This window comes from Rhynchophorus ferrugineus, unplaced genomic scaffold, assembly GCF_030347505.1.
Source record: "Rhynchophorus ferrugineus isolate W39M unplaced genomic scaffold, kcgeb_rfMv2 rfM9, whole genome shotgun sequence".
NCBI lineage: Eukaryota > Metazoa > Arthropoda > Insecta > Coleoptera > Curculionidae > Rhynchophorus > Rhynchophorus ferrugineus.
The window spans coordinates 17,164,786-17,189,703 of record NW_027472588.1 but is presented as its reverse complement, the minus strand read 5'-3'; the positions used below and the strand labels follow the sequence as shown (position 1 = coordinate 17,189,703).

The 24,918-nt window shown below is 30.8% G+C and overlaps 1 protein-coding gene across 3 annotated transcripts in view; it reads left to right on the top strand.

The window, feature by feature from the left end:
- Positions 1–24,918, top strand: part of jbug (filamin-type immunoglobulin domains fbug) — a 112,553-nt gene that overhangs the window by 6,901 nt on the left and 80,734 nt on the right. For 2 of the 3 annotated variants that reach the window (XM_076414311.1, XM_076414312.1), the window contains exons 2-3: positions 5,300–5,486; positions 12,637–12,802. In XM_076414311.1, the coding sequence (XP_076270426.1) occupies positions 5,301–5,486; positions 12,637–12,802 (352 nt within the window). In that variant the 5' untranslated portion in view covers position 5,300. Of the gene's footprint in view, positions 1–5,299; positions 5,487–12,636; positions 12,803–14,351; positions 14,376–24,918 lie in introns of those variants that run through there. The other variant, XM_076414313.1, reaches the window with a different exon arrangement.

Below are 24,918 nucleotides of genomic sequence, written 5' to 3'. Positions count from 1 at the left end.
GTCCACTGCATTCACCGTCTCGATGCTTATTTCATTACGTCTAAAATTAGCATACCAATCCTTGATGGTTGATTTTGCTGGGGAAGTGTCCGGAAACTCGGTATCAAGTCAAATTTTTGCTTCAACTATGTTTTTGTCCTTCAAAAAGCAATATTTTATCAACACGCCTTTCCTTTTTATCCATTTTTGTTCACAATAACAAAAGTTGCTTCACTCAAAATGCTATAATTCACAAATTAATGACCCGACAGCTGTCAAATTTATACACGCATCTTTTGAGGGTTGGCGCCAACTAAAAAACATATAGATTTGTGGGTTCTATGCGATGCAACCCACACAATAACTCAGTAAAAACAAGGACCACGTGGAATTCTTTGTTTACAGACAATGGTCCGGCACGACACAAGGGGTACTTCTTCTGACAGCGGAAAAATGAGAAAGAGGGTTTTTCGAGGGTTGCAATTTGGATTTATACCTGGCCGAATGCGATGGTGCCAATTACACCAGTTGGCAATCGGCCAGTGTAAAGTATAAGAAGAAGAAATACCCTTCGCTGTTGTCGGTTTTATTTTTGGGCTTCGCGCGTTGTGCAGTACGTCTGGTTGTTTAAGCCGCCACAGATTTAATTCTGGTAGCGCCATCTATGTGTCAGGCCGGGAACTTTTCATTTGACTTGTTATAGTTGAATTAGAATTATTTGCATTTGTGTATGTGTATATTTTTGTGACTTCAGATTCCAATAGTTTATGGCTCAGAAATTGAGTTACTGCAATCCGTCTTTGGTAGTCGAACATCCTAAACTGTAAGCTTCTGTTCAAATTCCAGAGGACTATGTTAGTTCACAGCAACTTTAACCCGCCTTTGGTGGCTTTATATCCTCAACTGTAATGCTTGCGTTCGAAATCACAGACTAAAGATGTTTTCAAAACTTGGTTGTTTATTAATTGGAATAGTTTATGGTTAATAAATAGGCCTTTAAATACCATTAATTAATCTTTTCTGGCCTCACAGCTTCACCTGCAGTAATGTTGCTTGAATTACACCAAGGAATGCTTCGAGTAACTGAGAGGATACATTAAAAATCATCGTGGCCCAGTAGATTGACAATACAGCGCTGGTGTGTGTCTCCCCAGTGTTAGAAATATTTGAATATTCTCAGTATTGTTTGCCATAGTGTTAGTCTTTGAGGCGTAAAATATACCCTGTATTAGTTATTAAAATAAAGGGTAATGTTCATAAGTTTTATATTAAGCTATATATACCATACATATGTATATATATAATAAAAATGAGTTAAAAAAAACAGTAAGAACATGACATTAATTTACGAAACATTTTAGAGGAGGTAAGAAGAAAAATACACCATAATACTAAATTTTTATATTATATTCATTTATATATTTTAAAATTTAATATTAATTTTAAGTTATAAATTAGAGGATATAAAGCAATGAATTTTAACTATGCCATAAATTATTTACTAAATTAGCACATATTTGAATATACAATGCTACAAATGTATTATATATAAATACAATTTTATAACAACTTTCTTGTAGATACAGCCGTTTATACTTCTCACACTAATTACTAATTAATTACAATACACTAAAAGTTGCAATTCATGGAAAAAGGCTTACCGTCTAAAAAACACCACCATAAATGAAATCTAGGACTCGAGTACCTAAAAACTCAATGATGTTAATATTTTGTATTTTATTTTAGTATATACCTTTCAACTATTTTTTGTAATTTCTACTTAGATCTGTGTTTCTCTTCTTTAATATTTTGGCAGATTACTTTTCCTTATCAACAAATCATACAGCTGTAGCAAGTACAATCATTTTCTAAATTTCTACCTTTAATATTTTCCTGCACTACTTTTTTTTGATGGAAATATAGGGAAATAGTTTATGAGAACATGGATATTATGCAATATTATTTAGTTATACCCTTTGGAAACTGTTTTTCCTATCTTTCAGGCATTCCTATAATATACATCACTAATATTTTAAGGTTATGTTGACAGTCCTGCAATTTTGCAATATGAAGTTTTGCATCAAACATTTTTTAGGTTATTTATTAGTAACATATTATTTTGTCGAATAGTGGAAACTTAATCGTGCACTTAGTAACTACGAATATTTATACTCTTGTATACATTATAAGAAGTATTATAAGGTTTATAACGTTAAAATGAGAATCTTTTGTCATTGATGATGAAACTGGTGACCTAAATGTATTATAGCGGTCTTTCGCATTTCCTTTTATCGGCAAACATTTTAATTAACGCGATATTGTATGTTGATGCAACCTTGTTGCTTTAATTAGTTCGTCTACGTGGATAACTACATTCTTGAAAAGCTTGGCTATATCGAGTTAATAAGGAGTTAGAATTCTCAGAAAATTTAGAACATTAATCCATAGTAGGTATTGTCGTTTAGTACGCAGAAATGTCATGAAATCATTTATATACAATAGTGGTATCTGAATTGCTGACAATAAATTGATAATCGTCTAAGAATATTTGATAATTTAAGGAAATGATTTAATATTCACAAATTTTCTACAACAAATGTTCTAATCTCATGAATGATCCAATAGGTTTAACATTTTCTATAAATATATTGTTTGGAATTCTATTAATATCTCTATAAGGATATTGGGTAAATTATGGTAAATATTATGAAAATGGTTTTAAACGAATAAAGCAATTAATAATTAAGCAATTGATGTATAATAGATACGTAAAATAATAACGTCATCGGGTTTTATAAAAGAATGGGGAATGGGTGTTTGAAGAATGGGGAGTAGAAGAAGAAGAAGAAGAAGATGATGATGATGATAAGGTGTTCCATAAACTTGTTACACATTTATAACAAGAAAGTTATATAAAAGTTGCGAAATTCAAAAATATTTCTAATAATACTATGATTATTGTATTTTAATATTAAATTTTATTATAACTGTTTTTTCAATTTCAATACATACATATTACATATCATACATACATATCAATACATACAATTTCATACATATTATTAAAATATATATTAATACATATTGTCGTAAGATTTATAATATTTATATCATTTCGTTAAAAAGTACAATGAAAGAGTTATTATGATAAAAATGTCAATTGAAAATTATGGAGAAAATTAAATAAATATGGCGGAAAACAATTAATTTAGAACGGTGAAGATAATTACATGAAGATGACACGAGTATAGTCGAAAATGTATGTTAATGGTAATACGTTATTAATTCTTATTTTACGTGTTAATCATAGACATTGATATCTCTTGTTTAGATACCATTTTTATTATATATTTAATGATATTCGATAATTATAATGTTTACAATTCATATAATTATTATTTTTAAAGAAAAAATCACAAAAATCGCATACATAAATGCTGGGGTTTTAGATATAAATAATTTCCCGAATCAGAAAAAGAAAATGGATTTTTGTATAGTTGTATAAATATTATATACACTTGTTTCAATGATTTTCCTTCGTAGTGGTAGCAGGTCTCCTTCGGGAAGCCTGTCAAAAGACCCTTGTACAGTAAATGTTAACTCTGTTTGGTGAAAATCGTTTTCCCAAAAATATTTTTTTGAAGTGTAAGAAGAGCAAGTTCGAGTATGTACTAGAAATTCATAAACTAAAACATTTATTATGATTATATTAAATGAAATATAACTATTGATAAATAGATAGCGAATATACAGAAGAACCTAGTATGATAATTTCATAGGTTATGAATTGTAAAGGTTATTTTTTTAAACAATTGTAGAATTCCATTAATTAAATATTTGCTTATAATATTTTTATTATCATAATAAATAACGGAACTTAATAATTTACTCAATGGATCATCTTTCTAGTAGTATATGCATACCACGTGAAAACTGCTTTATCGTTAAGCCATTTTATATATGCGGTCATTTTCGATATCGAATTTGCAAATTTAACATGTATTCACATAAGATAACGTATTACTATGATATATTAGATATGCGATATGCCGTGCATAGAAAAAAGTGGGAGCTACAAAGAACATTCTTTTAATGAATAGGGTGGGAGAGCTGTACATTATCATTTAAGTTTCAGTGTTTAGATCTTTACAGATTACTAAGATGTGGACAAACTTTGTTCATGTTTTCAATTTTTGGCTCAACAGATTTTGTTAAACTCTGATTATATTACCCTGTTCGAAAATCACTTACGACAAATTTTTAAATTTACCGAGTTCTTAGCCTCATCATGTGAATCTATTGGCAATCGATTGGATTCATCTGCATATTTCTTCATATTAGGGCGGTAAATATTTCAAAATGGGAAATTCCCAACAAGAAAATACCTATTATAGAAAAAAGGAAGGAAAGGAAATACACATTAAATGTGTTCAATTGACGTCGGTAGATACCTGAAGTACTTTCTGATCTCACCATACGCAGAGCATGACTTTTTTGCCATGAATATTACGCTTCGGTGCCGATGTGGATAACTTTCCCGGATTAGTCTATAACTAGTAAATAACCTAAAAAAATGTTTGATGCAAAACTTCATATTGTAAAATAGCACATTTGTCAACATAACCTTGAAATATTAGTGATGCATATTATAGATGTTTTTTTCGTTTTTCTGACATCTTAAATATGTTACTGATACTTTCTAAACTTATAAACTGCCTGAAAGATGGGAAAAACAGTTTCCAAAGGGTAGAAGTAAATATGTCAATCCATGTTATAAAGTATATTTCTCTATATTTCCATCAAAAAGTACATATAACATCCAGTAACTCCAACATAACCGTCATTACATATTGTGAAATTGCACATCTGCAAACATAACCTTGAAATATTAGTGATGTATATAACAGATTTTTTTTTCGTTTTTTTGATGTTTTATATATGTTACTAATACGTTTCAAATTTATAAACTATCTGAAAGATGGGAAAAATAGTTTCCAATGGGTAGAACCAAATAATATGTCAATCCATGTTATCATAAACTATATTTCCCTATATTTTCATCAAAAAGTAAATCCAACATCCAGTAATTCCAACATAACCGTCATTACATATTGTAAAATTGTACATCTTTCAACATTACCTTGAAATACCTCGGATTATAGTTCTATAGTTCATCAACTTCTAAACTGTCTGAAAGTTCAAAGGAACTAATGGTATGTTCCAACACAATATTTTATGTAAAGAAATGGCAACACTCGTAAACATTGATCAAACTATACGCAAGCACTTGATTATTGAATTTTAATTCTTATTGTTGCAGAATGTCGAAAATGGAAGGAAAAATATCACACAGCGGACTGCTGGCGAGGAGTCCCGAAGGACACGCTGCACGTGGAATGCAGATAAAAGGCAACGAAGACGTATGGGTGGAAATACAAGCCAACACGTTCAGGAATTGGGTCAATGAGCACTTGCCGAAAGATTTACGCATCGCTGATTTATCTCAGGTAAATATCATTGTTCAATGGTAGGTAACCATTCTGGCATGAAAATATAATTATTTACTATTTGTGACTTTTATTTTCTGTATTGTTAAATATTAAATAATAATATTAATAATTAGAAACGTTTCTCATTTACTTTAATGTTTTTTATAGTATTTAACTTTTAAGATTGACTATAATAAAAACAGTAAACATGCTTTCTATTAATTTGCCATTATTTTAAAATCATTAAAGTCATTAAAATATCTAACCTATCAATTGTGCGTGAGTATATCTGTATAATATAAGATTAAAAAGGTTATATAGAAACTTAAAACTGTTTGAATTAACAATAAGACACACACATTTTACACATAGCAACGGATGTTATTGTGGCGATTACTAGGAAAATGTCACTCTGACAGATACACGAAGAAGTGATATAATCTTATACACGTTGAAAGTAAAAATATTTCCTGGACCCTTATCGCAGCCACTTACTGGGTCCAATCGTGGAATGCAAATGTATCAGGCATACATATATAGTTCGCGGCAGATATCTGGAGTCACAGAAGCCTAACAGCATTGGAGTTATTGCAAATATATTCAATTATATAAATATAAACGGGTCTAAAGATGGGCTTGTACGCTTCTTGTTAAATGGCACTTTTATTATCAATGAACTGTTTTGATGTATTTCTTTTTTATTATTTAATTATTACATTGAACAAGTCGTTTCCGACTAACCTACAATTTGTCTTTATGATAACTTAAATCTAGGTATATAACTAGGAGGGCCCATCGGCCCTATCTCAGTCTCTAGTGAAATAATGTTTATACATGTCACTACTGTATTTTTTTTATTATATGCACCTCATTACACAACATTACACAAAATCAGATGGTTTGATTCTTGTGAGTTTGTGTCCTGTTCTGGTGGTACCTAAAAGCTGCAATACTTTAATATTCTCATGAGTGTCTTCCCTCATGCCCCTTGCAATTCTCTTGATTTCTTCACTGGGTGGGTATCTGAAGGTCTCGATATAGGTAATCAGTCCTATAGTATTTGGGTGCACCCACAATACCTCTCAGGACTTTGTTCTGAAAAATGTGTATTTTGTTTATGTTACTCTTTGCAGAACATCCCTTTAATTGAACTCCGTATGTGCATATAGGTTTCAGTATTTGCTTATATAATAGCAATTTATTATGTACTGATAATTGTGATTTTCTTCCAATTAGCCAGTATATTTTCCTATATTTCAAGTCCAGTTCTTTTCTTTTCTTCTTTGTATGTTCCAGCGAAGTTTTGCATTAAGATTCATTCCGAGATATTTAACGTTGTTGCTATATGGAATGATAGTATTATTTAATGTTATTGGTGCTTATACAGTCTGATTGTAAGTGAATTGCACATGCACAGATATACTTTCGTTAATTTTTATTTTCCAAGCTTGTGTTCACTTATTTATATTGTCACTTGCCTGTTGTAATTTTCGTGAGGCTTCTTCACTATTATCTCCGACAGCTATAATCGCAGTATCATTAGCAAATGTAGCCATCGTAATATTCTCCATTTGTGGTATATCACAAGTGTAGAGTAGATAAAGCATTGGCCCCAGTACACTTCCTTGTGGTACACCTGCTTTAGCTTCTTTTATAGTAAGCTTCTTCTTGTTTGACTCTAAACATTCTAGTTCTAATGTACGATTTTAATAGTTTGGTGTGTTGTTTTGGTAACATTTTTTAAGGTTTATGAACAAGGCCTTCATGCCAAACCTTATCGAAGGCTTGTGCTACATATAGCTGCGCATACTTTTTGACTTTCGTAGGCTTTTTCAATAACATCTGTTATTCTGTGGACCTGGTCAATTGTTGAGTGCTTGTTAATAAATCCAAACTGGTGTGTTGGTATTAGGTTTTTTTCTCTCTATAATCGGTTTTATTCTTTTCAACAGGAATTTTGCAAAAACCTTAGATATTACTGGCAGCAGTGATATAGGTCTATAAGCTTTTATTTCGTTTGGTAACTTCCCAGGTTTTAGGATCATTACAATTTCCACCATATTCTAAATGTCTGGGACATGTTTTAATCTAAATGCTGTATTGATCAAGTTGGTGAGCTTTGTAATTCCTTTTCTTGGTAGTTTTTGCAGTAATAGTCCTCTTATTAAATCGTAACCTGGTGATTTCCTGGGTTTAATGTCAGTTTTAATAACTTTGGTTAACTTTTTCGGCGTGACTAATTCAATTATCGAATTTTCAGCTTCTATGTCCGGAAAATTATATTCAATATTAGTTTCGTTTGGTTTGAAAGTTTTTTCTAGATATTCAGCAAATGCTGTTGCAAATGAATGCAAATGCTGCTTGTTACATGCCCAATTCCCACATAGGTCTCTTCTAGGTGGACTGTGTAGACGTGAGCGCTTTAGATATTTCGTGACTTTCCAGACTGAATAATCAGTTTCCTTATCATCTGTTAAATGTCTCAGATAGTCATTTATGGATTTGTTTTTAATTTCCAGTATTTCCCTTTTCACTCTTTGGGTTATATTGTTTAAACTATATTTATTTTCAGGTGTTCTGTTTTGTTGCCATTTTTTTCGTTATTTTCGTTTTTCAGATAAAATTTCCTTTACTTCTTTTGGATAATTAATTCCTTTAATTTTACTCATAATTTCTGGAGTATTCTTCCAAGTAGCTCGCGGAATATCTACTACAAATTTTTCTGCTTCAAAATTTAATTGTTCATTTGGCTTGAGGGGTACATTTAGTTGAATTCGTTTGTTCAATTCTTCAGTAAATCATTCTCAGTCTGTTCTCTTGTTTGTTAAGGTTGGGTTTCTTTCTTTTCTTATTTTATTTTCGCTCAACGTCAGAATCACTGGCGTATGATATTTTATATCAAGTATATTGGAGGTATTTTACTATTTATTGTGCGACAATGGTAAATTTCTGATATTTGCATTACCGAGGGATTAAGAGATAAAGTTGAAAATGTATATCATAATGGTTAATATAAGTCGATGGTTATTAAAATATATGGTTTCATAATTTGCTGTTATTCTTTCTATTTACACATTATTGTTTGGTCACATTATTTCTATTATAAATAGAAAATTAATGATGCAGGTGCCTGTATGATAAAATATACTGATATTAATATATGTCATAGTCAATATTTTAATATTGTGCAAATTCTACACTATTAGCCTCTGTTATTTTGTCAATGTGAAAGCTTTATTACATATTTATTTAGGGAAATACTGTTTACCATAACCTTGGCCCATTTATCGGGCAAATTCGTCTTATCTAAGTCAAGATTTCATCATATACACAATAAGGCCATCGCGCTATAAATATTTTGTTTCATCGTGGATGTAGAAACATTTTCGTTTCCAGTAAGAAAGAAATCTAAAAATCCCGTTTTCTTCTAGCATTCAAGCAGTGATATATGAAAAACGCCGTTCAAATTTTCTAGAGTTTTATTAATTTGGTAGCTGCTTTTCGAACCTTTTTTAAGACTTTTAGTTAACGGGAAAGGGCCTGTTGTATAAACTTTTATTGAGTGAGCAAGTTATTGCTGAGTTTGGAAGATGTATCTTGAGCTGACCTGAGAACACAATGTGAACAGTTGGAACAATTCTCAGCAGGTTATTTTACTGTCACATTTGTCACCATAATTCTCTATTATCATTCTATGCGCTTCAGCTACAGTTTTTTTTGTAATAAAAAGTAAAATCAATAGTTCCCGTAAATGGAGCTTGTTCGGTACAAAATTAATCATATTTAATCACTAGATATATATCATAGAGGGTTTAATTCATGAATGTAATGATGATGAATTGTTGAAAAATGCTTAATGTTGATATAATGAAATTTCAGTTCACAGAAAGTTGGAAAATGATTTGAAATTCAAATTTGTATGCATAACATAAAATATAATAAATCAAATTTATAATAAATCTTTCCTCTGAAATCAATATTTGATTAATTTTAAACGAGGAAGTATATTGGCTGCATATAAAAAATATTTTTCAAGAAGGCATTCAAGCAAAGAGGGCAAAACAAATATTTTAGTTTAAATTTTGTGATATTTTGATCTTTAGACATTGGTTTCTTAAACATCGATACGTAACATTTTGCTTATAAAACAAAGAACCGTCGTATTATTGCACCACGCAAGCACGGCCTTATTCAGTGAAGCAAACTAAATCTTTAATTAACTCAATTTACATGTACGTTTCCTTTGACGCATCAACAAATACTTAGTCATAGAGAGTGGATTTTATAATATATCAAAGCAATAATTGCGCACAATCGTATATATTATGACAGTACATATTTTTATTTAAATTGAAATTATTAGTTTTAAGAATAAATATTATAATATGCTGGGTATGTTGATAATTTCAGAATGGTTTCAAAAAGGAAAACTCAGTTTGACTGATGTCTTTCCTAGAATAATTTATTATTGAAATTTATATATCAGCTGAATGGCTTAAATGTTGATTTATAATGAAAATTAAAATAGCGAGAAAAGGCAAAAAATAGTCTGAAAAGTGAGAAAAATTATTTCCTAATACCTAAAGAAATATTTAAGGATGCTTTCTATGAGCACTGAGGATATTGACTATGAATTCATAATTCAATAATTTTCCCCATATTACGTGTCCAAGAAACTGATTCAGCGCGATAGTCCCATAAAACCCATAACGAGTGTGATTCGGAGTGTTAATAGATCAATTGAAAAGTCCTACTACTTACTAGTCCTATTGAATAGGCCTACCATAGTAAAACACATTTTTTTTGCAAATTTTTTTTTTAATTCAAATTAATTCCCTTCAAGCGTGATACACTGATTATAGCGACCCTCCAACTTTTCGATACCATTTTTGTAGTACGATATTTGTCCTTTGCTTCAAAATAGGCCTCGGTTTCGGCGATCACCTCTTCATTCGACGAACATTTTTCCCAGCGAGCATTCTTTTGAGATCTGAGAACAGGAAATAGTCGCTGGGGGCCAGATCTGGAGAATATGGTGGATGAGGAAGCAATTCGAAGTCCACTCATGGATTTTTGGTATCATTTTCACTGACTTGCGACACGGTGCTTTGTCTTGGTGAAGCAGCACTTCTACACGCATCTTTTGAGGGTTAGGGATAACTAAAAACATATGGATTTAATTCTAGTAGCGCCATCTATGTGTCAGGCCGGGGACTTTTCAATAGACCTGTTAGTGCGAAGTAGTCTGAATAACTATTAGTGCATCCCAATGCACTCGTCAAACAGTTAAATGTGCGCGATGACAGTGAAGTGCGTAGGTCAAATGTAAAGTACCATACGAACTAATTATAGACACATAGAGTGAGATTTAATAATATCTAGAATAAGCTGAAATAGTTTTTAGAATAAGTTAGGAGAGACTTTAAAATAAGTTAGAATAGTATCTAGAATAAGATTTAGATTATAAGTTGTACAGTAGATCACTTGCTGAAGTGATCTCCTACATGTCATGATCGTTATATCATATAACGGAAATCGTATTATAATACTTACTGCCTACGGGCAGATTGTTGAAGTTCTAGGGGATTAATAAAAAAAAAATTAACAATTGTTCATTTGATAAAAATGAGCTGATAATTAAACTACAGATAAAGAGCAGACAAATTAAATTAAATAAGTTATATTTTGAGCAGGTGTATTATCATCGTAATGGAAAATGATTTTTTCTTCTATATTATTTTTAGGAATGTTTCATCTAATTTGAATTAAACGCTAAGGTAATAAACATAGTTAACACTTTATTGGTCGATATTTTTAAACAAGAAGCCGGCTTTAATATTTCATCACATTTCACAACAACATTTCTCACACTATATATTTGTTTTTGTTGTTTTTCGTTTTTTTTTGAATTTTTAATTCTAATGCTTCCTTTGTGCATCACGAACTTACTGAACAAACTAGTATATTAAAATACTCTGTTTGACATAGACTATGATGCATTTTTGTAGATGGAAAGTGAAATACGATTTGAGATATCACCAGTAGCCTTTATATGTAGCTTTTTATTACTTTTATCTACATTATATTAGGTTGGTGAAAATATCATTTCGCGTTTTCCGAACAGATGATTTTAAGGTAGAATATTTTAGTAATACTTGTTCAATGAAGCCATACTATAGCGCATTTGAAAGGTAATACTTCGTAGGACATTTTAGATATTAAACTAAGTTCGTAAAAAATTGTGCGGTATTTATGGTGATGAGTATATAAGTTAATTTTTGTAGTTTATTGCCCACGGGTAGATTATTGACGTCGTTCTAAGAGATTAATAAAAAAATTGTTATTAACACTCACAGTAATATACTTAAATACTTCCTATTTACACAGTTTAGGAATGTTCAGCCAACTATCTTTAGGGATGCTATTTAAATAGCAATGACAACGATTTCAGTCCATTCTTTTGATTGCAACCTTTTTCTTCACATTTTTGAAAAATTAAAATTCCTACTTCCAAGTGCTTTCAAGTTTCAATAGCCTACTTTAAAAGCAGATGGCAGCCATATTAAAACTAGCTGTTAGTATGTTTTTATGGTAAATTGGAAACCTTATGTTAGACAAAAAGCTGAACAGACCAGGCTGTACCACGACCATAAGAGCAATACTGATTAGTGGGAAGATACTCCCAATTTTTGATGTTAGGTATTGGTTTGTCAGTCAACTACAAAGCCTATTTGGGCTTATGGGCCGAAAATATGAGGTTATAATAAGGCACCAAACCGACTAGTAATCTAATGTTGCAAAAAAATCTTACATTAATTGCCAATGCTTATCAATACAAAATTAACGAAGGACTGCACGATGACTGCAAAATCAAATAAATCGACGAAGTTATTTAAGGTACGTGGTTTTAGCGACATGGAAGCAATATAGCTACTAGACAACGAGCAGAAAAATATTGAAGGGAATCAAACCACACGATCATTTATAGTATATAAGATAGATTAATTTTAGTTTAGGAAATACATACAATGATTACTTGCTATCGATACAAGCACAACAGATCACTAATCATCAATTAATTTTTAAATATATATTCTCTTCAATGCACATTTTAAATTAAATGTTATCTTCCACGATACAATTATAATGGATATAAATATCATTTCAGGATCTCTGTACCGGAGTCAGATTGTGTGCCCTAGTCGAAGCTTTACAAAAACGACCGATAAAACCGGCATGGAATAAACGACCAGCGAATCAACATCATTACCTAGAGAACGTGACTGCTGCTTTAAATGCCATCGAACAAGATGGAGTCAAACTTGTAAATATAGGTAAGTAAAATACTATTTTGCGTTATTTTTCTATATGTTACGCGAAACAGACGTTATATAATCGGTTTATTTAAGTTTTTTGTGGTGTGCTTTGAATAATCTCAAATATGATAAACCACATCAGTATTCCCTTCAAAATACTATTTGATTAAATTAAATTTGTGATTTTTCAAGCGACATTGTTGTATTTTAAGGCGCATCCTTACTGTATTCTAATCGGTGTCGTTTCAGATATTTTTACGAATATTTTTTTACATTAAAAGCACATAGCAAACGTATTGTAACTACTTCAGGTTGTTCTTAAAGCCTAGGTCTAAGATTTCCGACACAAACTTTTTTACCTTTTGATGCATGTACTGGTACTGGTACAGTTGTAGTACTAGAAATTTTTATGTTCACACATTTAACTTCTTTACTGACCGTTTGTACCATGGTTAATTCACAATGCTAAGAATAACTTTATATTGTAAGTTTGGATAGTACTGATCATCATTATTATACTTGACCATCACAATTTTTAGGTCATATAAAAAGTTCTGTTCATTTCTTTTCAACATGCTGTTCCCACTTACTTAACCTCCATTGTTATGCCCAGTGTAAGTGTTCTGGTGTATTTCTATACGAAATTACTCTCGAACTAATTGTTAATGATGAGTAATCTATTTTTTATGTGAAATCCAATGATATTCGCCAATACTTCCGTAACGTCTACTCCGTAACGTTATTGACAGCTATTTATACTCTGTTTACAGTTGTTTCAATATTGATGCCTGTAGCTAGTATTGTTAGCAAGAGTAGCCATTGTTATTCCTTCACAATTGGAGAATTACAGAAAAAAAATTGATCTTATTTTATCTACCCCATTTGTAAATAATTTCCATTTGAAAAGGCAAATATAAAATTGTTAGAAACAGAAAGAACATTATTGTTTTTGTTATATTGATCAATATTTTAATTCCTATTTTTTTATTATACAAAATTCTACAAAGTTTAGAAGAACATCAAGAAAGTTATTATAGAGATACATTATCAACGACAAAACCTACGCTACGCGACAAGACTTTAGTATATTAGAAAATTTTCAATACAACTCTCAATAAAAATTCATTTTTAGCTTTTAGATTTTACGAATAAAGACAGTTAGTCATGGTATTTATATAAACATTATCAAGAGACAACCATTGTTTACTTAAAAGTTCGGTGCAAAATAGTGCCGTTCCAATAATGCGACAAAACTATACATAGCTAGGCTATTTCTTTATTTTTTATATTTTCAATCATGTCGTCTCTTCGCCAACGTTTCATGTAGGTTTTTAACATAATCTGGATCTAACTTTTTCTACTTATGTTGGATACCATTTTTAGTTGCTTAACATTGTTAAATCATTTACCATTTGAGTACATAACACGTATTACCTTACTCTAAAAATTTTCAATAATATTAAAATTAAGCGAGCAAGCTAACCATTTTAAAATTTGAATGTTGTATTATGAAAAATAGCTTTTAACAAAGGCTAAACAAAATTAAAAAATAGAGTTTAATAACAAGATGGAGTCAAACTTGTAAATATAGGTAAGTAAAATACTATGTTGCGTTATTTTTCTATATGTTACGCTAAACTGACGTTATATAATCGGTTTATTTAAGTTTTTTGTGGTGTGCTTTGAATAATCTCAAACATGATAAACCACATCAGTATTCCCTTCAAAATACTATTTGATTAAATTAAATTTGTGATTTTTCAAGCGACATTGTTGTATTTTAAGGCGCATCCTTACTGTATTCTAATCGGTGTCGTTTCAGATAGTTTTTACGAATATTTTTTTACAGTAAAAGCACATAGCAAACGTATTGTAACTACTTTAGGTTGTTCTTAAAGCCTAGGTCTAAGATTTCCGACACAAACTTTTTTACCTTTTGATGCATGTACTGGTACTGGTACAGTTGTAGTACTAGAAATTTTTATGTTCACACATTTAACTTCTTTACTGACCGTTTGTACCATGGTTAATTGACAATGCTAAGAATAACTTTATATTGTAAGTTTGGATAGTACTGATCATCATTATTATACTTGACCATCACAATTTTTAGGTCATATAAAAAGTTCTGTTCATTTCTTTTCAACATGCTGTTCCCACTTACTTAACCTCCATTGTTATGCCCAGTGTAAGTGTTCTGGTGTATTCCTATACGAAATTACTCTCGAACTAATTGTTAATGATGAGTAATCTATTTTTTATGTGAAATCCAATGATATTCGCCAATACTTCCGTAACGTCTACTCCGTAACGTTATTGACAGCTATTTATACTCTGTTTACAGTTGTTTCAATATTGATGCCTGTAGCTAGTATTGTTAGCAAGAGTAGCCATTGTTATTCCTTCACAATTGGAGAATTACAGAAAAAAGAAATTGATCTTATTTTATCTACCCCATTTGTAAATAATTTCCATTTGAAAAGGCAAATATAAAATTGTTAGAAACAGAAAGAACATTATTGTTTTTGTTATATTGATCAATATTTTAATTCCTATTTTTTTATTATACAAATTCTACAAAGTTTAGAAGAACATCAAGAAAGTTATTATAGAGATACATCATCAACGACAAAACCTACGCTACGCGACAAGACTTTAGTATATTAGAAAATTTTCAATACAACTCTCAATAAAAATTCATTTTTAGCTTTTAGATTTTACGAATAAAGACAGTTAGTCATGGTATTTATATAAACATTATCAAGAGACAACCATTGTTTACTTAAAAGTTCGGTGCAAAATAGTGCCGTTCCAATAATGCGACAAAACTATACCATAGCTATTTCTTTATTTTTTATATTTTCAATCAGTCTCTTCGCCAACGTTTCATGTAGGTTTTTAACATAATCTGGATCTAACTTTTTCTACTTGTGTTGGATACCATTTTTAGTTGCTTAACATTGTTAAATCATTTACCATTTGAGTACATAATACGTATTACCTTACTCTAAAAATTTTCAATAATATTAAAATTAAGCGAGCAAGCTAACCATTTTAAAATTTGAATGTTGTATTATGAAAAATAGCTTTTAACAAAGACTAAACAAAATTAAAAAATAGAGTTTAATACTATAAGCGGCAGCATTCTCTTGATGAAACATATATTTCTTACCGAAAATTTGTGTGATTTAATATAATTTATACTATTTTCTAGAAATAATTTTTGTTTATGTCTTTCATTCAAAACTTATAGTAGCTCAGCATGTAACACTTCCTCCACCCAACTGTCTGCGGTTTAAAATCATCTGATCTTTTCTTGATAAATTGACACAAATTAACAAAAAACTGTTAATTAAACATTCATTTTAAAATATTCTGAATGCATTTAGAAGCTTCTTCAGAGATCTTGTGTTAGTTTCATTAACTAAGCGCGAGCGCGAAATGATGCCAAGTAGATGTCATCTCTCCCCTGATTTTCGACATAAAAAAGACTTGTTCAACATGATGCTACGAACCCCTTGACCAATCTGATGATAGCGTTATTTTCGATGATACAGACGTTGAGTCTTTTCGCATTCTCCGTGATATAAATTGCACTGTAAGAAAAGACCAAAGTAATAACAACTGACGGTTTGCCTATAATAAATATTAACAAAATCCCTATTGCATAGAGCTAGTGCAGGAGTATTTCGGATAAATAAATACCGCTGAAGTATTAAGCTAAATCGGCTAAGCTGCTTTTCCTTCTCTCTGCTTTCATTCTCTACATATTTAGTGAAGTCTGGAGGCTTCCCCGTTGACGTGATTCTGGAATATTCTTTGATAGGCATCGGAAAATCTTCTGATAGTGTTATTTTGGAACCTCTGAGGTACTTGGACACTGGGTTGTAGTCACTGGCGCAGCGCTACAACTGAATTCCTGCTGAAGTTCATACTGATCTCAGTATCTGCTGATATAAAATAAGCTTGTTGTGAGTTGATAGCTGGGAATTTCGAGCAAGTAACATACATTTCTCTAAACTTTATGTTGTTTATCGCGTTTCTTCATTCGATTTTCATGACCTCCTTCCTTGTGAGCTTGATATCCAGGGCCATGCCAAGGTATTTTGCTGTGTTGATATATAGAAGTTGCATGTCATTAATAAAGACACATTGCGACATGGTCTTTCTATTTGTGAAGGCAAAAATATCAGTTGTGCTATATAATGTTTTTGGGAGATCACTGATGTAAAGGAGATAAGACACTGGCCCCAATAGTAGTGGGGCCTTGTTAAAATGTTTAACAGGAAAGTATGGATTACTCAAATATGATTTTAACATAAGGTAGAAATGCTTAGGGATAAGTGACTTTATTTTATATAGAAAGCTTTCATACCATACTCTGTATCAAGTCTGTGCAACATCAAAAAAGACAGCAGCACACACCTTTATTCCCTAGATATATTTCAATTATATTTGTAATTCGATGTACTTGGTCAATTGTTGAGTGGGAATTTCTGAAACCAAACTGGTGAGATAGCATGAGCTTTCTTTGGTCGAGCATAGGTCTAAGGTCTTTTACAATTTCTCAATAAAGAAATAGGGTGATATGATTCAACTTCACTTAGTTTTTTACCAGGTTTTGGTATCATCATGACTTCAAAGTATTGCTTTTGTCAAAATGTTTCGAAAGTCTTAAAGTGAAAACCGTACCTCACTCGTCATATTTATGAAATCTTTCGTTCAAGACTACTGTTTTTTTGATTGATAACTTGCCGAGCATTATTTTGTATGAAAGATAATACTTCCATTAAAATATTATCTATGAATTTTTCTGCACGAAGCTTCAAACTACAAAAAAACTCTAAAATCTTATTACTACATCCTATACATTGATATCAAATAACCTGGAAAATACAATACCAAGAAGAAAGAGAAACTATTTTTAGAATTTACGACATACATTGATGATCCCCTATTAACTTTGCACAGTCGAACATACAACATAGTTGTTCTCTAGCCACTAGATCTACTAATTCATCTTTAATTGGATCTTATTAAATACTAGTCGAAGAAAAAAATACTAAAAACCACAGCGTATATCCGGAAATTAAACCCATCGCAAGCCTTGAAACTCAACTATTACATAATTGCCAGCACGAAAATACTATTAGGAATAAATTATGATAACAGTCGAACCAACTGTCGAAACGTTTCGATCGAGAAATTGAAGCCTTTCCGGTAACAAATATGGCATTTGTGAATTTTAATTAGTATGTAGGTATAGTGAGACATATTATAAGTAAGATTTAGATGCGAAAAATTTATTTATTCACTACAGGTTATTATCACAACCTATTTATAAATCTGTATCGATATTAATAGCCATGATGTTTCATATTTGATAATATTTTTATTTATAATTCTTTAAGTAAACTATTAAATATTATATGAACGATAGGATAACAGTACTGAAAACAGTACTCAAGTAGCTATAAATAATTTTTTAATGTTGATAGAGGAAGAATAACAGAAGAGTATACATGTGATTTCAATAATATTTTGAATAAACTTCCTGGTTTATAGAACTGTTTTTCGTAGAGGGGTATATATATAATATATATATATATATATATATATATATATATATATATATATATATATATATATATATATATCATAGAAATATGTGGAGGAAAGATAGTTTTTTATGAGAGGGAAGGTTGCTAGATATTTTTTCTGGTGAAAGTCTCAGTGATGGAGTTTTGGTTATTGTAGGCTTATGATGGAAGATTTAAGGATTTTTTTCTAATTGTTGTGGTATTCTCGACCCTTGAAATTGGGTTCTTGCCATTGTTCTGCCTGTTGGAGCGCTTGTTCGAAAGTAACTCTGTCTGGGGTGTATATGTCGGATTTCATTTTTTTATTGGAGATAATTCGGAATTACTTAGTGGTTGAATCACCTTTTTAGAGAAGCTAATGTGCGCTAGTGAATACGCAAATATTTCTTAAATTTGCTGAAGAATTCGATAAATGGCTTAATATAAAAAAATCAAACTAGTAGACGAAGGTACCGGTGATCTTTCTTTTAATCTTTTTACAACTATAAAGTGTTCAGACGGGCTAACGACGAAGTGTATCCTTTTGGTCGCTTCTTTGGAGGAGGGAGTAGTTAAATCGCGCGACTGATACAGCTGTGTATATTCAGAGGAACTAGATAATATGATAATGTTAAGACTGTATGAGCAGGACATCTAGGGATAGAAGTTTGGTTTATATTAGAATAAATATAAGCCCTTAGTATCGTTCTCTACATGAGCAACCTATCCTGAAATTATTTGAGAATTATGTGGATATATTTCAAATAATGTCTTAGTAAAACAACTTTTGTTGTGTGTTTACCATGTTCTACGGTCATGGAAGCAATGATCATGCACCGAATTGTTGAAGAATATCTGCATAACGAATATTGCCTAAAAGTTGTTGTTTTTATTCATTTATTTTAAATTAACTTATTAATACATAATTACTATGTTAGCTAAATTAAGAAGAGCCTAAGCATAGTGCATCTGAAAAATATTTATTTTCGTCAATTACAATATAATTCAAAATTATTTTAGTTAATTAACATAATAGTAAGAAATTGATTTAATATAATTTTAAATGAAGATCATAACGAACTACTAATTTCAGCTTAAAGACATACCAGTGGTCCTTATTAAATTAGTTGGAAACAATAAATTCATTTTAATAAGACATTTTTTAACTATAATGGTCATTTTTAGGTTATTCTTGGCTTTCTAAATGGTCCCGTTAATTTTACTGTTTTAATAATTTATTTTGTGCCAAATTCAAAAGCATTTCTTGGGAATGTGAATTTGTTAAATATATGAATGATATTAAATTGATTTATAACCGATATATTAATCATATTAAAAAGTCGGGGGGTTATTATGTTTTTAATTTTGTTGTCGTTAATTATAGTAGGTAAAAAACTAATTTTCTTTTCTTCATATTTTTGAAAGATAATTTATCTATATACATTTTTGGTAAAACTATAATTTTGTAATTATAGAAATTCTAATATCTCTGACCCAAAATTTTCGCAAGCTTCTTTTGAATGCAGCTTAACACCATTAAGTGAATTTTTCAGAGATTAAGAAAACTAATAGTTTTTGAGTCTGTGTCCTGTTCTGGTGATATCCAAGAGTTGCAATATTTCAGTATTCATATGAGAATGGAGTCTTTCCTCATGCCCCCTTGCAATTCTCTTGATTTCTTGATTGACTGTGGGTATCTGAAGGTCTCGATGTAGGTAATCAGTCCTATAGTATTTGGGTGCACCCACAATACCTCTCAGTACTCTGTTCTGAAAAATTTGTATTTTATTTATGTTACTGTTTGCGGAACATCCCCATAATTGAACTCCGTTTGTCCATATTGGTTTCAATATTTGCTTATATAATAGCAATTTATTATATAATGATTATTGTGATTTTCTTCCAATTAGCCAGTTCATTTTTCTATATTTAAATTCTAGTGCTTCTCTTTTCTTCTTTATATGTTCCTTCCAGCGAAGTTTTGCATCGACATTCATTCCGAGATATTTAGGGTTGTTGCTATATGGAATGATAGTGTTATTTAATGTTATTGGTGCTTGTACGGTCTGTTTATAGGTGAACTGCACATGTACAGATTTACTTTCATCAATTCTTATTTTCCAAGCTTGTGTCCAATTATTTATATTGTCACTTGCCTGTTGTAATTTTCGTGAGGCTTCTTCATTATTGTCTTCGACAGCTATAATAGCAGTATTATCAGCAAATGTAGCCATCGTGATATTTTCCATTTATGGTATATCACAAGTGTAAAGTAGATAAAGCATTGGTCCCAGTACACTTCCTTGTGGTACACCTGCTTTAGCTTCTTTTATTATAGAGTAAGCTTCTTCTTGTTTGACTCTAAACATTCTGGTTGTAATGTATGATTTTAACAGTTCAGTGTGTTGTTTTGGTAGCATTTTCTGTAGTTTATGAACAAGGCCTTCATGCCAAACCTTATCGAAGGCTTGTGCTACATCTAAGAATATAGTTGAGCATACTTTTTGACTTTCGTAGGCTTTTTCAATAACATCTGTTATTCTGTGGACCTGGTCAATTGTTGAGTGCTTGTTAATAAATCCAAACTGGTGTGTTGGTATTAGGTTTTTTTTCTCTCTATGATCGGTTTTATTCTTTTCAACAGGAGTTTTTCAAAAACCTTAGATATTACTGGCAGCAGTGATATAGGTTTATAAGATTTTATTTCGTTTGGTGACTTCCCAGGTTTTGGGATCATTATAATTTCCGCCATCTTTCAAATGCTTGGGACATGTTTTAATCTAAATGCTGTATTGATCAAGTTGGTGAGTTTTATAATTTCCTTTCTTGGTAGTTTTTGCAGTTATTCTCCTGTTGTTAAATCGTAGCCTAGTGATTTACTGGGGTTAATGTCAGTTTTAATAACTTTGGTTAACTCTTTCGGCGTGACTAACTCAATCATGGAATTCTCAGCTTCTATGTCCGGCAAATTATGTTCAATATTAGTTTCGTTTGGTTTGAAAGTTTTTTCTAGATATTCAGTAAATGCTTCTGCTTTTTGGTGATTGTCATGTGCCCAATTCCCACATAGGTCTCTTATAGGTGGACTGTGTAGACATGAGCGTTTTAGATATTTTGTGGCTTTCCAGAGTGAGTAATCAGTTTCTTTATCATCTGTTAAATTTCTGAGATAGTCATTTATGGGTTTGTTTTTTATTTCCAGTATTTCTCTATTCAGTCTTTGAAAAAACTTTTTGAAGTATATATAAAGTTGAATTTCCATTTAAAATGGTCAAGTTATTATGAATCAATAGAATGATTTCTAGTATTAATCATTATAGCGATGTCTTCAAAGCATATCAGAAAAAATAAATCTCACCGGACTTTCTGTATGAATGGGAAGCATTCAAAATATTCCCATAACTTTTGCATTGTTTATATAAAGGAGAGAGTATGCTTAAAATAACACATTTTAATTAATATATTTTGATGTCTTGTTTATTATTTGTAATTAATCAGTAGCTTAATGTTGGTCTGAAATGGAAGGGACTAGTTATAAAGAAGTATAAGAACGCATTTTTGGGGCGGATATTGGTACTAAACTGCACGTTAAAAATAAAGATTGTAGATTATTTTTAGTGCGTTCGTATTTTACATCCAAAAAGGAAGGCTTCATGGACGATTGTGTGGTGTTTGATTATGGATGCTTAAGTCAATACCGGTATCATAATTGTTTGAAGGTTTGGTTTGGTTCCATTGTTCTTTTCGATTTGGAAACTATTAGATTTGCTAAATACTACTATATTGACGGCCAAATCATAGCCCCATGCTTGACTTTAGCAATCCTCATGCTTGTAATCAGACAGTCTGGATCGTAAATTTCCTTTGGTGATCTCCATAAATAAACCAGGCCATTTGTAAGAAAAAATGTAAACAACCAGGTTTAATGATCAGCTTAGTGTTGACTTTCATTATAAAGTGTTTGGTAGCCGCAGCCCTTCCATAAATATTAGCTTTGTGGAGCTACCGCAGTACTTTTTCTTATCGAAACAGTATTACTCAGGTAAGTTTTGAGTTTTGTTTCCACTTTTGCGGTGTTAGTTTTATTTTTTCTCGCCACAATCCTTTTTAATGTTCGCCAGTCCCTGTCAGTTAACTTTCGTCGACTATTTGTCTTTGCCAATGATATTTTACTATATTTTGTGTACGCTGTCATTACCGTAGATTGTCGGTCGTGAAACTTTAAACAATCATTAACTGTCTCAGAGCAACAAAGTGTATAATACAACACGCTGAAATAAAACCTAAAAGACCTGACATGTAATTTATTTACACGAACATGCTATAAGATGTATTGCACGGAATTCATATTATTTTGTCCATTCTCTCTGTATATAAACACAGCAAAATGTTGTGTCACAGAGATATCAATGATCCATTAGGTGGGTAACCGTCATTTAAAAACTATTTCTATTTAGTGATTTTCTAATAAAATATTTTCAATTGTTTGAGCGATAAATACATTATTTCAGATATTTAGCTTTATTAATTTTGACGATATATCTTATGTAGTTTCCCGTTTGAGAGCTCAAAGTCCTTAGTAGATATATTTGTATCGATATGGTATTATAGAATTGAACTCAATATATTCTTTTTGTGCTGTATTAAAAGTTACAGAGTTGTGATTAGATGGACGTTTTATATTTTTTATTAGGAACCTGGAAGAATCATATATCCCTGTTGAAGGAGGATTTTAAAACATTTGAAACTTGCAAATAAAACTCTCCTGTCGATTTTTACTGGATGCATACACACCATGGAGATATATAAAGGAAAAATATTTTTCTACTTCACGAATTTTATTGACGATCCATCGTACATGATATAAATGCTAAAATATTTAATCGCACTAATTATATTTACCCAATTGGCTTAATGAGGTTGGTTATTGTATGTTCCCCAAATGGGTTATTCTTTATTTTTCTCATAAATATAATTAACACCCATAAAATAAAATTGCAGTTCGGAATCACATCGTTTTCGAACGGACGAGTGTTCTAAAATTAGAATTGATGTCATTATATAAACACGGTCAGAAATTAACTTTTTTTACGTCTCGCCTGACGAGAATGACGGTCAACGTCACAAGACCGACGCTCGTGTGTTTTCAAATGGAAATCGTTTGCAAATCGGAATGTTGTTTGTTTTTGAAATAAGATTTTTTTCCTTGATTCGTCTAGTTATTCGGTATTTGACTTATTTGTAACATTATATGTGTGTCCAAACTAAACGCACGCGGCAGAAGCTTGAAACATAACGTCCTTGAATATTGAGAATGAACATGTTTTATGTTTCTGTTTACAGTTGGTGTAAATAATCAATTTGTTATGTTAATTAGTAGTGGCTATTTCTGGAGACTCCTAACTGGTATTCGTTAAACTTCGGTAGCTTTCGCCCGATTTTGCGACACTATCATTTAGAAGCAATTGAGAGGTAGAATCGAACGAACTAAAACAGCTATTTTGGATTTGACCATCGATTTGTTAATATTGCCAAAAAAGCTATTATAATAATTTCAATCTGAACAGACATATGAGTACATTCCATCCAGGCGTGTTGCAATTCATACAGTCAATCCACAGTACCAATATTGAACAAGAAACATCGAAGTTTAGATCGCTTGAAGATTTTTAACGTTAGGGGTTTCTATTTTGGTAATAATATTTCTATTTCTAAATTTGAGCGTAATCCATTAGGTATTTATAACAGTGCATCAAAGGTAAAATGTGAAAGTTATTAAAATCAGATAAAAATATGATTGCACCCAAACTAGCTACTAAACTTGTAATGGATTATGTTATATTATAATAAATGATAATTTGAAAAGACTAGATTCAGTAAATCTGTCAATCCATAGTACCAAAACTGAACAAGAAACATTGAAGTTTAGATCGCTTGAAGATTTTTAAGGTTAGGGGTTTCTATTTTGGTAATAATATTTCTATTTCAAAATTTGAGCGTAATCCATTAGGTATTTATAACAGTGTATCAATGATGAAATGTGAGAGTTATTAAAATAAGATAAAAATATGATTGTAGCCAAACTAGCTACTAAACTTGTAATAGATTATGTTATATTATAATAAATGATAATTTGAAAAGACTAGATTTATTGGCTCACAAATATCTATAAAATATTCAGGAAGCAAACTAATTGAATTCTACATGTACAAAATAAAAATGACGCTACAAGTGTTGAAGCATGGGTAGATGAGGTCAAAAATACAAGGTATATGTTACATAAGCTACAATCTTTTTTTGGGTACCTACTCTACTTTAAAGAAAGAAGATTTTATGTTAATCATACTAAATAAAGGACAATATAAAATGTTACAGAAATACAGCCATGAATGTATACGTGTATATTTTACAAACTGGCTTGATGCGTATAGTAGTGTAGTGTACTGGTTTTATATTGATAAATAATGACATATTGCTTTATTTTCTATTTTTCTACTCAAAATAACTTTAAAATGAAAGATGTTTATAAAAGGCTCCTCATATTATATTTTTTAA